The 16936-nt window shown below is 30.5% G+C and overlaps 3 protein-coding genes across 4 annotated transcripts in view; all 3 read left to right on the top strand.

The window, feature by feature from the left end:
- The window catches only part of sli (slit guidance ligand), a 140828-nt gene extending 124824 nt beyond the window's left edge, over nt 1-16004 (top strand). The window contains exons 25-33 of the mRNA XM_015510611.2: nt 800-963; nt 1027-1243; nt 1687-1826; nt 1912-2081; nt 2182-2392; nt 2465-2699; nt 2766-2989; nt 3089-3457; nt 12568-16004. Coding sequence (XP_015366097.2) covers nt 800-963; nt 1027-1243; nt 1687-1826; nt 1912-2081; nt 2182-2392; nt 2465-2699; nt 2766-2989; nt 3089-3457; nt 12568-12794 — 1957 coding nt within the window. The 3' untranslated portion in view covers nt 12795-16004. The remainder of the gene's footprint in view (nt 1-799; nt 964-1026; nt 1244-1686; nt 1827-1911; nt 2082-2181; nt 2393-2464; nt 2700-2765; nt 2990-3088; nt 3458-12567) is intronic.
- LOC149058334 (uncharacterized) lies at nt 3467-11596 on the top strand. 2 transcript variants are annotated; one of them, XM_089221717.1, is made up of 9 exons: nt 3467-5063; nt 8950-9193; nt 9274-9477; nt 9582-9701; nt 9879-9998; nt 10057-10110; nt 10785-11017; nt 11086-11263; nt 11339-11596. In XM_089221717.1, exons 2-9 carry the CDS (start codon nt 8956-8958, stop codon nt 11479-11481), a joined length of 1290 nt encoding a protein of 429 aa, XP_089077843.1. In that variant the 5' UTR covers nt 3467-5063; nt 8950-8955; the 3' UTR covers nt 11482-11596. The 2 variants fall into 2 exon arrangements, with proteins under 2 accessions (XP_089077843.1, XP_089077842.1); XM_089221716.1 differs by having other exon boundaries at nt 10051-10110.
- Nucleotides 6214-8757, top strand: LOC149058335 (uncharacterized). The gene has a single exon (XM_089221715.1). The coding sequence runs from the start codon at nt 6644-6646 to the stop codon at nt 8750-8752; it is 2109 nt and encodes a 702-aa protein (XP_089077841.1). The 5' UTR covers nt 6214-6643; the 3' UTR covers nt 8753-8757.
- Nucleotides 16005-16936: the final 932 nt, after the last annotated feature.

The raw sequence follows: 16936 nt of genomic DNA, 5'->3' as shown, positions 1-16936 counted from the left end.
TTAAAATATATGAAATAAATCAAATTGTTATCATGTAAAATTTTAACGCAAGTAAATTTGGCGCAAATAGACTGTAGAAAAAAACATACCTTTTTTATTTCGATACAAATAGACTGCACCCTAAATTAGTTAATTTTTTTTGCACAAATGGGTAATTCCTAAGATAACATTACTGAGGTTCTGTATCACTGGTATAATCTACTGGAATAATAATAATAGGATATAGGTTAGCAAATTGGACCAAACATCAAAGGTAAAAAAAATAAAAATATAAGATACAAAAATTTCTACAGTTGAACCAATCGCGTACCATCATTTACGTAAAATAAAATATTAAAAAAATTGTACCAACAAAAATATTATTACTTAATATCTATAGGTTGTATGTGAGTCGTGAATATTTTCTATATATTATTATTATGTAATGAACACATTTTAAAATATGTTGATATTTTGTATCTATTGTTTACCTATTTGTTTATATTAAATATATTGTATTACCTGATTAAATTATAATATCAAAAAAAAAATGTATAGACCCTTAAGCCTAGTAATGATATCGTTAAATATACTAGTAGAACCGTGAATATTTTCGATTTGTTCAGGTCTGCATTAATCAGACGTTCATGCTATCAATATGATATTATTGTCCTGATGCGATTGATGTAATACATTTTTTAAATTTTTATAATCTTCCAGTACAATAAAAACGTATAGTATTATTATTAAAAAATCTAAAAAAATATGCGAACGGATTAAATTAACAGCCTTGGTGATGAATGTTTTTGCGATTTTGCAGAGGTATCGGCTCCAACCCACTGTACTGTGATTGCGGTCTACAGTGGTTAGCGGAATGGATTAAAAAAGATTTCATCGAGTCAGGTATTGCCAGATGTGCGGAACCCATTTCCATGAAGGACAAACTTCTACTATCCACGCCCGTTTCAAGTTTCGTTTGCAAAGGTCAGTACAACGAGTTCGTTGATTATGTGCGTATTGCTTAAAATGAGCTTGTCATTTTTACAGAACCGATCGGCAAAGACATCCTGTCCAAGTGTAACACGTGCTTCACCAACCCTTGTTCGAACGAAGGCTTCTGCGAGCCTTTACCTGAAAGACAATACAAATGTAGATGCAATCCCGGGTATCATGGTAAACATTGTGAAAACATGATTGACGCGTGTTACGGTAATCCGTGCAGGAACTCGGGAACTTGCAAACTGCTCGAAGAAGGTAGATTCAGGTAAATACTAACTTGATTCTTTATTATTATTTTTATTTTTTTATTTATTATTTATTCAAGTACCAATGGGCTCTGACATAAAAGTATTACAATTTTTTTCTTCAAATATTCTTTTAGAAAAATTCGTTATAGTTAAATGCTATTCTAAGATTTTTTTTATTCTCGCACTTAATTTTTTGTAGTAACCTTTGTTTTTTTAATGTACCTATGTTTCAGTAGTGAAAAAACAACACATTTTTTTATTAATTAGAGAGCATTTTATTCAATGTTAGAGAATTATTTTACAATAAATGTTCATTTTCAAAAAATAAAATAATTAATACTTTTTATAATGATGAAGTGTCAACTAATGAGTGTACATTATTAAAATAATCACTCTGTATATATTATATTATATAATAATTAATAATATATAATTAAATTTACCATATTTTTCTTAATAGTTGTCAATGCGCACCTGGTTTTACCGGAGATCGATGTGAAACTAATATCGACGACTGTTTGACCAACAAATGCGAAAACAATTCTACATGCGTTGACCTGATTCAAGCGTATGAGTGCCGTTGCCTACCGGGATACACGGGTAAGAATAATGTTACTTTTTATTTTAAATTTAAATTTAAATCTCCGTGTGTTTACTTAATGTTTAATATTATATTACGCCTCAGGTGATTATTGTCAAACAAAAATACAGTTCTGTTCTAAAGACTTCAATCCCTGTCATAACGGAGCCAAGTGCGTCGATCACATTACCCATTACGCTTGCGAATGTCTACTTGGGTTTTCGGGTGACAACTGCACAGTAAACAACGATGACTGCCAAAATCACATGTGCCAGGTGAGATGAAACTATATTAGTATTATTATTATTATTATTATTGTAATGTATTTGTTTGATACAATAATACGACATTACGGTTTTATTTTCTCATCATCAGAATGGCGGTTTGTGCGTGGACGGCATCAACGACTATACATGCAAATGTGTCGGAGAATATACCGGCAAGTTCTGCGACATTTCACCGAGTGTCGCACTCATGTACCCGCAGACTTCGCCCTGTCAACACCACGAATGCAAAAATGGAATATGTTATCAACCGAACGGTTCTACGAACGACTACTTATGTAAATGCGCTCCGGGGTACTCAGGTACTTGTCCACGCGTGTTAATTGATGTTTGTAAATAACACGGCACATTAATCCACATCATTTTATTTGCAGGCAAAAGGTGCGAATATCTGACAAGCTTGAGTTTTGTACATAATACTTCGTTCGTGGAATTAGAGCCTTTGAGGACTAAGCCCGAGGCCAACGTGACTGTTGTGTTTACGACAACACAAGAAAATGGAATTTTGTTGTATGACGGCCATTCCGAACACTTGGCCGTTGAATTATTCAACGGGCGTATTAGGGTCAGTTATGACGTTGGAAATTATCCCGTTTCGACCATGTATAGGTCAGTATTTCACTCATAATAATTCTCTGTTTTGTCGGCTAACTTAACAACTAAGTATGTTTTTAGTTTTGAAATGGTCGCCGACGGTAAACAACACATGGTCGAACTTTTGTCGATAAGAAAAAATTTCACACTAAGAGTCGACGGAGGTGTGGCCAGATCGATAATCAACGAGGGGTCAAGAGATTACTTGAGACTCACCTCGCCGTTGTACATAGGTGGCACACCCCCAGATCCCGGTGCCGAAGCCTTTAATCATTTTCATTTAAGAAATTTGACCAGTTTCAACGGTGAGTAATTTTCAAACACGACTCCGCAGCATGCCTTAAGTGTAATTACGTGAATTTACAGTATCTTCACAATGAAATATGTTTGTATGTTTGTTCTAGGGTGCATGAAAGAACTTTGGGTGAACCACAAACTAGTGGACTTTATGAACGCGGCACGTCAACAAAAAGTGACGCCCGGCTGTTCCCTACTCCAAGACGAAGAACAAATGGTGGAAGAAGAAGGGGTGAAATCGACGAGTGTAGTTGAACAAGAACAGAGCTCGACCATGGTGGATGAGGAGCAGATGGAACCACAAGAAGGACCAATTGAAGAAGACGAGGACGAAGAGGACGACGAAGATGAGGACGAAGATGAAGACCCTTGCTATAATAATCAGTGCCATAAGGGTAGCAAGTGTGAGCCCAAAGGGATGAAAGAATATATTTGCAAGTGCCAACCCGGTTGGTCGGGCAAGTACTGTACGCAAGGTAAGTGTCCTAATCTCAACTTTGTCATGATTAATAAACAAACGCGCAAACTCCATCGTCGGTGCTGTAAGTGTTATAAAGGGTCCGGGTAAGTTCTGAATATTAAACTTGTTCAAAATTTAAGTTTGAGTTCTAGCACTGCAGATATTTTGTCGGGTGTGACTGTCTTTCATGTTGTATTTTAATGCATATATCCTACCCAATCGGAAAATTATGTGTTACGCCAACACTCACAAAAGGCGCAGTACTGCGACTGTACTGGCAGCCAACAGATGGCTGGCCCTTACGGGTACAGTACTGACCATTATTTTATCCAGTACTACACCAGTACTGGAAAACCAGCACTGGTAGCTTAGTGGCGATCTAGTACTGGCAAATTACGGGCCACTATCAATATGCTAGTAAAGATCAGCTAGGGTTTTTCGTAGATGTGCCAATGTTGGTGGAGTACTGGCATTTCACGGATTTTGTTTTAATTTAAAGCAAGGGTCAGCCAGTGTTAGCCGTAGTTGTGCCAACGTTGGCGTAATACGGGCATATTACGGGCATCAGTTGATATGCTATAGCAAAGGCTAGCCACTGTTCCTCGTAGATGTGCCAACGTTGGTAGAGTACTGGCATTTTACGGACTTTATTTTAATTTCAAGCAAGGGACAGCCAGTGTTTGCCGTAGCTGTGCCAATGTTATCGCATATCACGGGACCCAATCGATATGCCAGCAAAATCCAATCACTGTTCCTAGTTAACTTAAGGCTTGTTCTAGAGTCTAATACAATACTTATTTTATAGTTTTATATACGATCTACCCCAGGTACTTTGTGCTTTTATTTAATTGTTTTTAAAACAGTGTTTTATGTTTTGCATAGTCTTTGTGTCAGTGTATCAAATGTGTGTCGTAAACTTGTATGGTATTACAATTATATCAATAATTAACTAGGTTAATACTTAAAAGCGATTTGTACTTCATTAATTGTTTTATTTAAATGTATGAATATATTATTAGCCATGGAATCGAACAAATTTATGTCAAATTATGATATTACTATCTATATTCAAATACCTACTTATTATATTATTTAACTATTATAAATTATTCGAAATATGTCGTTTTTCTTGGACAGTCAAATGTGCCACACCGGACGGTCAACGTTCAACTTGTGCCACAGTCAACGCGTGTTAATAATATTATATATATACTAATAATATACAATATAATATTAAATTGTTTAGTATATTATTATGTTTTCTGTTATAAATATAGAAATTTGTTGTTGTTAATCAGCCGATTTTTGGGGAAAACCATATAACCACTCTATGCCTCCGCCGAACGCCGCACTGCCCATGTATTATCGTTCGATCACGGCGAAACGGTCGTACACTCACACACTCACACGACTTACACGTTAATGACGATACACATTACACACATACGTACAGACTACGCTTGTACTGCAGTTACCATTTTTTTTAAATTTGCTATTCTTGTGAAAATTCTACCGTATTTCTGTAAAAGTGTGAATTTAAATCAATCTGCCTACTAACGACGTACATGGACACATGGTACATCATTAAAGTTCAACAGTAAAGTTGTTCAGGTGCATTTTCGGTAAGTACCTACCTACCTAACTACTTTTTAAATTAATATATTGCTCATTATTTTTATGGATATTATAAATTGTAACTTCGTACTAAAACTCACTGTTCATAAATCAGAACTAATAGAACAATGTAAAAATAATAGGTTTCATAATAATATAAACAAATAAGTATGTATTAAATGTTGTATTGTTAATTCAATATAATCGAACTGTATTAATTGTAAATATTAATAATTGTAATTCTAAATAGTGTCGGTCCAGTATACTAAATTTTCATTTATTTATCATTATTACTCTCTTATGATTATTAAAATTTAAAAATGTATTTATGTGAGTATGCACAATTATACAAATTAATAATTATTGTAGTTGGTCTCCTCCTTAATTTAACTTAAAGCTTGCTTGTATATTAATTTGTTAGTTTAAATCTAACATTAGTACAACTTGTAAATGTAAATGTAGGTACCTAGATATAGTAGGTATATGTAGGTAGTATCTATAGTCTTTCAAAATTGAATTAATTTAGATAATAAATACACAACTTAAACATTATATGTCTGGATAACTTATAAATATATAATATACCTATATTATTGAAGTATGTACCTTTATAGGTCAGTAATATAACAGGGAAAAAAGTAACAGACCAGCATTCTATTAAATCTGTATTAAATAAAAAGTTGTGAAAATTGTTTATTATTTAATTTTATAAAAAATACTGTTGGTAGTTGCATGTAGAATTTTAAATGATTCTGAATTATGTGTTGACTATATAAATTATGCGAGGGATTTACTGAAAATTTTTTTTGAACTCTTTCCTTCATTTTATGGATCTGACTCACAAATTATGAACAGCCATAATTTTGGTTCATATAGCAGATGATGTAGAATACACTAATATAGTGTTAATCAGTCTTAATCTAATTATTATATTTATTGGTTAAATTATATTTATTTACTACCTACTGTTGTAACTATAAGTTATTGTGAGTATTATAAAAAATTGTTAGGACTATTAGGTATTATGTTATAACTTGTAAATTTATATAATTTAATAATAAACTGTAAAAAATGAAAATATAAAAAACTATTGTATTTTTTTATATTTTTGATTAAAAAAATTCATCTAAATTAAAATAATACTCATTATTCTAACTTGTTTAAGAAAAAAATGAGTAGCAACCCTGTAGTGGGTATATTTTTGATTATTTATTTAAAAATATAGGTATATCCAAAACATTTTTAGCAATACTTTTTGAAAAAAATTGGTATAAACTAATTAATGGGTGATCGAGTAGCCATAAACTGTTGCTATTATTATTTTTATTATTTAATATACATATATACCTATTTATTTATTTTATCAAACTACTGCGTTCTTTGCCTTCTTTAAATAAATTGATAAAATATTATTATTTATTACTGATCACTGTTACATCAATTTTAATTGATAACATCTAAAGTATTACCTAATGATATATATATATATACCTAATATTTAGTAGGTACCTAGCAAAATCAAAAATGTCCTATTTACTTATTTGTTAATAACTTGCCCAATTATTTAGTGTAAGAACTGAAATCAAAAATGTGTTCTGCATATAATCGACTTAAAAAACACCGCCAGCTAAAACAGTTGGCTCAACAATCAAATAATGATTTATCAGAGGTTGAACAAAATCAATTAAATTCAAACTTATCAATAGCTGCTGATGTGTCAATGGAAGTTGACATAATTTGCAATTCGATAAATGACCCTCAGCCTTCAAATTCCAGTAATGATGATTTTGATAGTCGTTTGGATTACTTGTCAGATTCATCTTTTAACTTTTCAAATAGATCACCTAATTGCAGCTCAAATTCATCTTTGGACTTCTTAAATAGATCACCTAATTGCAGCTCTCCAGATAATTATCCAAATTTAACTTCTACAATACCTACTTTCCGTGAAAAACTACAAAACTGGGCTGTAAGACATAGAAGTAATATGACAGTTGAGTTGATTGAAGATTTGCTTAAGATTTTACGGACTGAAAATTGTTATAATAATTTACCAAAGTCTGCAGCTGGGTTACTAAAAACTAAATCATATATCAGTATTAAAATAATGAAAAGCTTGAAAAACACAAATGGATCTTATGCATATTTTGGTGTTGAAGAAGGATTGAAAACAATGGTTACTGACACATATACTGAAAACAGTATTCGATTATTGTTTAATATTGATGGCTTACCATTATATAACAGCTCAAATCAACAATTTTGGCCAATATTAGGACTTGTACTTCATGAACAGTATGAAACAAAACCATTTATTATTGCTGTATACAGTGGTGATTCTAAACCCCAAAATGTGAATGATTTTTTAACAGATTTTATTAAAGAAATAAAAACATTAGTGCATAATGGATTAATGATTGATCAAAAAATGTTTAGAATAGAAATCGTTGGATTTTCTTGTGACACACCAGCAAGATCATTTATAAAACAGTGTAAAGGCCATGGAGGGTATTATGCATGTGAGCGGTGTGAAACGAGAGGAATAACAAATAACAAAAAAAGAGTATATCCTTGCATGAATTCTAGACTTCGCACCAAAAGGTCTTTTAGAAGTCAGCGTCAAAAAGAGCATCATTTGGACTTTAAATCAATATTGCTAGACATTCCAGACTTTGATCCCATAAAATCAGTCTACTTAGATTCAATGCATTTGTTGTACTTAGGTATAATGAAATGGTTATTGCAACAATGGCTTGGCACTACAAAAAAGGTTAATCGTAGGTGCAAGCTTTCTCCGAGTAATATACAACGTTTAAATTCAAATTTAAAGGTATTCACAAGATTTGTACCAAAAGAATTTCAAAGAAAAAAGTATGATTTAAATGAATGGAAACACTGGAAAGCTACACAGTATCGTTTTTTTTTACACTACTGTGGGTCACTGGTTCTGTATGACATTCTGCCAAAAAAAATGTACCAACATTTTTTACTCTTGGTAATTGCATGTCGAGTTCTAAATGACACTAAATTATGTATTATTCATGCCAACTATGCAAGAGAGTTATTAAGAAAATTTTTTAAGCTTCTTCCTTCGTTTTATGGTTTAGACTCTCAAATCATGAATAATCATAATTTAATTCATTTGGCAGATGACGTAAAACACTCCAAGACAAATCTATCCTCAATTTCGGCATTTCCTTTTGAAAACTATTTGGGTAAAATTAAAAGACTAATCAAAGGAAGAAATAATTCTCTATCTCAATTAGTTAGAAGAGTATCCGAACAAAAACAAAACCTGGAAACTATAAAAAAGAATACTATACATAGAAAACAGTCCCTTATAATTAACCCTAGTCATTCTCATGATCATGAAATCAATTTGAAAAGTGTAATTTTGTATGGAGTTGAATTAAGTTCATCAAGACCTAATAATATTGTAAAATTAGATTCTGGTGAAATTCTATCTATTTCAAATATCAGAAAAGAGGAACAAAATATTTATTTTTATGGTTTTACATTCAAAAAAGCCAATGATGTTTTCATGTTCCCCTGTGAATCATCACAAATTGGAATTGAGAAACTAGGACAATTGTCTACGAAGGAGACAATCTTCTCTTTGGAAAATATTGACAAAAAATGTGTTTTATTTGAAAATGAAAGTGAAACATTTACAGTCACATTTCTCCATGATTTATAGTTATCATATAGTTTACTAATTTATGTAATACTACTAATATGTCAGACATTTTTATTCTATTTTTTTTTTTTTTTTTTTTACTATTAATTAATTTGTAATAATAAATAAATCTTTTCATTTCAACATTTGTATAAGTATAAATAAATGCAATATAAGATAGTATAAGTGAAAAAATTCTATTCCAATATCTGTTATAGGGTGCTATGGCAAATTATCAAAATATCATTACCCATCTTGTCATTAAATTTGATGAGAAAAATAAACAAGGAAAAGACATTATTGATATTGTACCTATTTCATGGACTCATGATAAAGACGGACAAATTTACTGTAAATATCCAAAAAAAAATGAATATCATAAAATAAACAAGATGTGCAAAAAATCAATGATATGTGACCCGTCATGGAATGACTTTAAAATTACCGTAGTTAAGGAAGCTTGTAAGTAACTATTTAAGATTTAAAGATTTATATCTAAATATATTTAGAAATATAAAGTTAATTAAAAATGTATGTTTTAGACAGTTATGAACAAGGACTTAGAAGGATGGAAAAAGCATTTTCTGACACTGTAATTCAGAGTAGTGTTGAAGAACTTGTCAACAGCTCGGAAGAAGAAGAAGGTCCTCAACAATTTAATAAAAATGATCTAAAAGCCTGCTTGAATGATATTTCTGAGTTTGGTGGGAGCAAAATTAATTTTATGCCTGAAAGTTTTGACAAAGGTAATTAATTTGAATTAATATAGGTTTAATAATATAATTTAAAATGTATTAATATACCCATATACATAATAATAATAAAATAAGCAATATAATCTTTAAAACAGATTACAACAATAGTTCACAGTCAGAAGTATATAATTCCGAAGAACTCTCCAATTCTGATGACTGTAATTCATCATCGTCTTCATACTCAAATGAAAAAAGATTTTTCAAAAAACCTAAAAGTAAATTCAGTGTTTTAACAAAACTACTGTTTTAAAATTACCAATTAAATTCATTTAGTTAATAGTTTTGTATCAAAGTTCATATTACTCACATTTGAACATTATTAAAAAAATTCTATTAAAATTTATACATTAATGAATAATTGTAACACATTACACATTAATTATGGTTTTCAGAGAAATGTCAAACAAGCATTATACCACCAAAAAAAGTAGCAAAACACGACATCCAAAAAAAAAGTAAAATTAGACAACCAGAGCATTATATAGTCCAGCCAACAACAAGCAATACAATAGGTAAAAGAAACAATAAAAATTAAGTTAGTAGTTTATTAATTATAATTTTCAGTTACAGGCAAAAAAATACATAATATCCAAAGTAAATATTGTCCAACATGCGGTGCAGCAGGTATATTTTATTAAAATTTAAATACCTATGATTATGAAATTGAATTTATTTGTTGAAATATGTGTATAAAAATAATAAGTCTTTTATTTATATAACATCAAATTTTAATAACAAAAACTATTGACTAGTTATAACTTAGAATCATTATCAGGATACCAATAGGAAAAAAAAATACTTTATTTATTTCTTATAATTTATTTTATTCTCTTATCTGAAAAAATGTATTGAATTTTCTAGAATTAAAAAATGATTTCCAATTAAAATTTTAATTTGTAAATTCAATAAGTTTTATTTAGTACAGTCCATAAATTATTAAGATATGTGATACAGTTAATATATTAATATTTAATAGATGTACTATTATTATTATTACTATTATTTGAACTGTTGTAAAATTTTACAAATCGTGAGTGCTCTTGTTATAGAAAATAGCCCTTGGGAGGTTAGATAATTAGATAAAATTGAAAAAATATAACATATTTTAGACAATAATTAAATGTTGCATTAAGGTCTCTGGTCTCTTTATTAAAACATACTACAATGAATGAAAAAAATAAATTAACTAGGATTTCCATTTTGATATTTAATTAAATGTTTTAAATGAATGATTTATATACCTACTACTTATCACTACCAAGTTTTACTAAATGTATATATTTTTTTAACTACTACAGCTTCAGAATCTGTAACACAAGCAAATTTGGAATCTGCCAAAAGAAGTATCCTATATTCAATAAGAGAGGAAGCAAAAGTTACAAGAACATTAATTGCCACAAATAGTAACACAAATTTAATAGAAAAAATTATGCAAGAAGAAAATATAGTTGGTCTTCCCGCATTAGATTTGGAATCATTTTTAGATTTTGAGAAGCAATTGAAAACTGACATTGAGTTGATAAAAAAAATAGTAAGGTTTCTGAAATTATCCAGTTTAATAATATGTCATTTAATTTCTGTTAAATATTTATTTTTTAGAAATGTTTCATGGCGATTAACATCAAATATTCTGTGAAATTATCTGACAATATGACAGTTGTGATCCCACAAATCATGTCAAAAAGTGTTCAAGTTATGTATAGTGGTTTTGGAAGAGAAACAAACGGAATAAAGAAGTTAAATTTCTCTACAACAGAAACATATAAACACTTGCTAGGTATACGATCACCTCATTATAAACCAATCTAAGATAGTAAGATTATTTTAAAGTACAATATAATTTTTATTTTAGAAGCACTTACTTCAAAATGTACGGATCTAAAACATAAAGAAATTGCTAGCCAATTGAGTCGCTGGTTTTCAGGTGCAAAGGATAGGGAAGGCGGGAAGAAAGAAAGATTGTATAAAAAAATTAAAATGAGTGAAACTATTTAATAATTGAATGTAGATTTTTTTTCTTTTGTAAGGTACAAAACTAATATATATATGTAATACATTAACCATTTGTTATATTTTGTTAATAATAAAAACAGTAATAATAAGTCAATAATTTCTTGTGTTGTTTATATTATATAAAGAAGAATAAGTAAATATAAATCAGTACCTACTACCTACTGGCTACTATAGCAGTACTGAAAGACAGTATCGACCATAAGTACTGGGCCATTTCTGATTACCAGTACAGAACTGTGTTATCAACCCAGACATACACCAGCACTGAGCCCTTATTGTAAATCATTACTATAGCAGTACTAAAATACAGTACTATAGCAGTACTAAAAGACAGTATCGACCATAAGTACTGGCCCATTACTGATATACCAGTACTGAACGGTGTTATCATCCCAGACATACACCAGTACTGGGCCGACACTGACTGCCAGTAATGTGCCAGTATAAGTCAGTAGTGGCGCAATGTTGCGCCCGTTGTCGATTTCCGATTGGGTATATTATATACAAAAATTTACGTTTTGTGGTTTCCATTTGCCATGCTAGAAAAATTATGCTTAGCGCCCCGATTCATAAATAATTAGTAATCTTCGTTTATTTTAAGCTAAAATATTATTAATAGGTATTGGGTACATTGGATTTCCTCATTCCGAAAATGTTCTCTAGGTAAATAATTTTCACACCTCCAAGTTTTAGACTAAATGTGTTGCTTACAGTAGGTATAACATACTGAATTACGCAGTATTGGGTGTTGAAGCGATTAAGCGAACTTATACCGTGTCTCCCCCCTGAATAAAATTATAACCATTTGGGGGAGGGGATCGCCTCAGGTTATAGGGGTAACTTAAGTCCTTCCAACCATAATATTGTCTAAAAATCACTTATACGTTCTACATATTGGATTACGGGGACTTGGCACAAACCTGGGTGGGATCGAGTCTCCCCCCCCCCCCCCCCCCCGGAGATCAATTATCATTATATTAATAATATTATGTAAGGCACATCAGGTCCAGTACCTACCTATAATAATAATAATAATAATAATAATAATAATGACACGTGTGTTCGCAGGTCCCACGTGCAAGAAAGTACAGGTGCGTGAGTACTACACGGAGAACAACTGTCGGTCGAGAAAACCGCTGAAGATGGCCAAGTGCGAGGGCGGCTGCGGGACGAGCTGTTGTCGGGCGCGCAAGACCAAGAAACGAAAGGTCCGGTTGATATGCAACGACGGTACGAGGTACACCAAAGACATCGAGATCATACGCAAGTGCGCGTGCGCCAAAAAATGCTATTGACTACCAGGCCCCTCCACAGCACCACCGCCAACGCCGCCACCGCAGCTGACCACGCCGCGCACCGTCGTCGTTCTGCCCCACATCTCCCGCGGGGTGCCCGTCGCCGACGTGAACCGCCGGCCGCGCCGCACCAGATACCATCAGCAGTCGACGCTTCGTCCACAGCGTAGCGCGTGGACCGAAGACGCGTTCGCGTACGTGACAGCGTACGCCGCCGTCTCCGTCACCGTCGAACTGTTGATCGTCGTCATCTGGTCGGTCAGCGTTTGTATATATCTTCTTCTGCCGTAACCAACCCCTGCACCTTAGTATTATTATTATTATTATTATCGTCGTCGTCGTCGTCGTCGTCGTCATTACTCTATCAATATCTCCAGAGCTGGGCGAGTTAATGATTGTTTTTAACTCATTCAAATTAAGAACATTTTAAAAGCTAATACACATTTTACCTTAATTTATATTTTTATAACACTGGCCTTATTAATTACTTTAACTACTCAAAACTATTCCTTAATTGTTTCTATATAGCACTAAATTTAAGTGTTTGGTCATGAAAAAAAAACTGAATTATTTCTAGACATGAAAACAATATCAAAAAATAAATTAAATACAATTTAAAACAAAAAAATCACATAAAATTAACTTATTTTCTTAAAATTAAAATCGAATTTCAAGATTTCAAGTTAATAAAAAAATAATTGTGTTGAGTTAGTAGTTGAATTAACGGACACTCAAAGGTAACTAGTTAAGTTCAAATTAAATTAACTTTTTGATTAATTAACTCCCAGTCTTGAATTTATATCCTAAATATCATAATATTATATATATAATAGTTGACCACTGTCCACTACATTTTTATTAAACCTATAAACACTGCAGCCACGACTATTGTCGCCGATCCCGTAATATTTTCATCCCCTTTATCTATTTTTCGTTTTTATTTTAATTTCTATTATTATTTTATAAGTAATTACCTACTAATTATAGTTTAACCTATTACCTATATTATTATATTTTTTTCATACATTTTTTTTTTACGTAATTTATTAACGATATATAATTATACTATTATATACTTAAAAAAAACCCCGTCTCTCTCGTTTCAACAACGAGAAACCATTATAATTATTTTATTATACTATACCTAATATTTATATAATAATAGTATTTTTTCGGTTCGACGATCTCCGTATATATACCTATGTATTTGTGCACTGTAGTAGAGTATACGTATACTTTGTGCTTGCACTAGATATCCGACTCTGTGGTACCTATATTAATATTATTACGTATAGTGTAAAGTGAATGCCATTCGACGTCATATAAGTCAAAACACACTTTCTCACTCATTTTGTGTACTCGGAACTCTCTATACCGTGGTCTAATACTCATCCTGCAGTTATGTCCATATTAATATATTTTATTTTGTATTTTATTATATATTATTATGTAGTCGAAATTTAGTAGTGTTTAGTCGTTAATAATAATAATCGAATAATAATAATATTATTGTCTTAAGAATCCTGTTTCTCAGTGTAAATATTTTATATAGAACGTATATATTCATAATATGTATTCTCTGGTGCATTGGTTAAAGCAAGAAGAAATTTATGTACAACAATCTCATATATATACATATACCTAGCGTGTGTGCGTGTGTGGACGTTTCCGGAGCAGAAAAGGCACATTCTTTTTATTATGTTATGTGCGGAGGGGCCTTTTTCAATGTTTTTCCATTTTATTTTTATACATCATCTTTTTGTATAGTGTACAAGTGTAGAGTTCGTTAAAAAATATATAAATATATATATTAAAAAAGTTTTAAAATTAAAAAAAAAATTATATTTATAAATGGAATTACCGTTATTGTGTTTGACCGCATTTGGTTCTGTTTTGTGCAACAATATTGATGTAATACTTTTTCCCTTTTATGTAAGAAAAACATTAGTATATACAAATATAATACCTATTATATAAATATTTTATGTAAATATACCGGTGTTAATTGTTTTTCTTTTCGGTAAAATCTGTATTGAATTCAATATGTAAAAAAACGAAATTGTGTTTATCGTTTAGTATGAATAACTGTAATAGTAGGTACCTGTAAATGTATAAAAATCGAAAATTCAAGTACACGATCCTCGTACAATAATTTGTGATATAGTTACACAATGAACATTAAGTACATGAACGCACAAAACTCGTCAGACAATCGAATTTCGGAAAAAAAAAACCAATAATTATGATGTTTAAATGTATTTTGTTTTTTCATTTCGCATAATATTTGTATGTGCGATTTCACTAAATTCGTCTACTTAACCATCACATCCGCTGAGAAAAAAATCGATTTAATTTATTTATATACTACCAATACCCGTCTACAATATTGTGCCGTTCCCGATTTCCCAAACCAGAAATATTATAAAACCCTATTTATTTATAATAAGATTTGAATACTTTATTTTTTTATGTGAAACTTTTAAGTTAATTTTATTTGATACAATCATTTCTACTTTGTGTTTCGAATAAGTTATATTTTTTAAACACGGTGGTTTATTGACGATTTTCCGACGTACAATAGATATATAGTGTTACGTGTATGTATATATATATATAAATTATTTAACAATATAATAATATTAATATTAATTCATGTATAAAACTGTACGATGAAAATCAAAAAATAGAAAACCTTACGTTATGCAGCGGATGCCGTTTTTCACTTGTTGCCTTCACGCAACAACAAATTCCAAAAATAATTTTATCTATTCCCTATAATATATTATTATATATGGTACCTATATTTTCAATAAATAACCTTGACGATCACAACTACTTCTACTGACTACCATAACATGATATATGTGTGGCCACAATACTATACCTACTGTGGCACAGTCCAATACTGTCTTCTGATAGTGATAATGCAATAGGTTTTAGAGGCTACCTACACTATATTACCACTATACTGCTACTATATAGTTTATAGTTACAGCTACCTATACTTTTATATAGTATTATTTTATAATAGTTGCTTTATAGAGTAATATATAATATAATGCTGTTATAAATTTAAGCTCCAAATAATAATATAAACACTATTGTATTTTACATTAATTTTATTGATGTTTTTAAATTAATATAAAAATAAAACATGTTTTTAAAATCCAAATGAAAAAAAAATAAAAAATGTATATAATATACCTATAACTCGTGTATGTGTTACAATTTTATTTTATTTACAAAGTTCTTTTTACCTGCACATATTATGTTATTATGTCAAAATAATTATGGTGCTGTGCACTATGCAGAAAGAAGAATAGTTCATATAATTAGGTATACGATACCATGGTCACAAAACAGTTGCGCAGCTGCAACTGATTTGCAACTTTTGTCCCAAAACGGCTCAAAACGCCAAAAAGTGCGTTTGAATTTTAAATTTTTACGAAATAGGGTAACGATAACGATTTATCCTCAAACGATTTTAAACATTTGTTATTATTCTAAAAGTATAAGTCGTAGATACTTGAAAATTTTATCAGTTATTAAGATTGGCATTTTCTTTACATGATTTAATTTTCAATATTTCTGAAATTTTTTTTTGAAATGTCGATAAAATTTTTTTGGCCCAATCAAAATGCTTAAAAATTTAATTCAAAGTTCCTCATAATTTATTCTTATAATGATTAAAAAATTATAAGATTACAGAGGCACAACTTTTTTTTATTAGCATTTTAAGTTCAAATAATGACAAAAATTCGTTAAAACCGTGAATATTATTTTTTGTGTCTGTCATCACGTTTTGGGGCAGTAAAAGTGCTTTGATTTTAGACTTCAGTACCTTATTCGATCAGAAAGTGAATCTAGTTGGTACTCTGGGTGTCAAAAGTAAAAAATTCTTGATATTATTTTAAATAATCGGGATAAACAAACTAAAAATTAAGGGGAAAACGGGAAATTTGACGCACACTCAGTTTTCGACAAAATCGATTTTGATTTATGATGTAACTAAAACAAATGACCATTGATACATGAAATTTTCACCGAATGTTTATATAAGTATATTTTATCCACCATGCAATTTAAAAAAAATGTTTGACTTAAGTTGAACTATTCATTGGCATATGCAATTTTCGATCATT

Source organism: Diuraphis noxia, unplaced genomic scaffold, assembly GCF_037042655.1.
Source record: "Diuraphis noxia isolate RWA-SAM2 unplaced genomic scaffold, SU_Dnox_SAM2 contig0002, whole genome shotgun sequence".
Lineage (NCBI taxonomy): Eukaryota > Metazoa > Arthropoda > Insecta > Hemiptera > Aphididae > Diuraphis > Diuraphis noxia.
The sequence above is the reverse complement of the archived record's forward strand: the minus strand, read 5'-3'. Positions and strand labels throughout refer to the sequence as shown.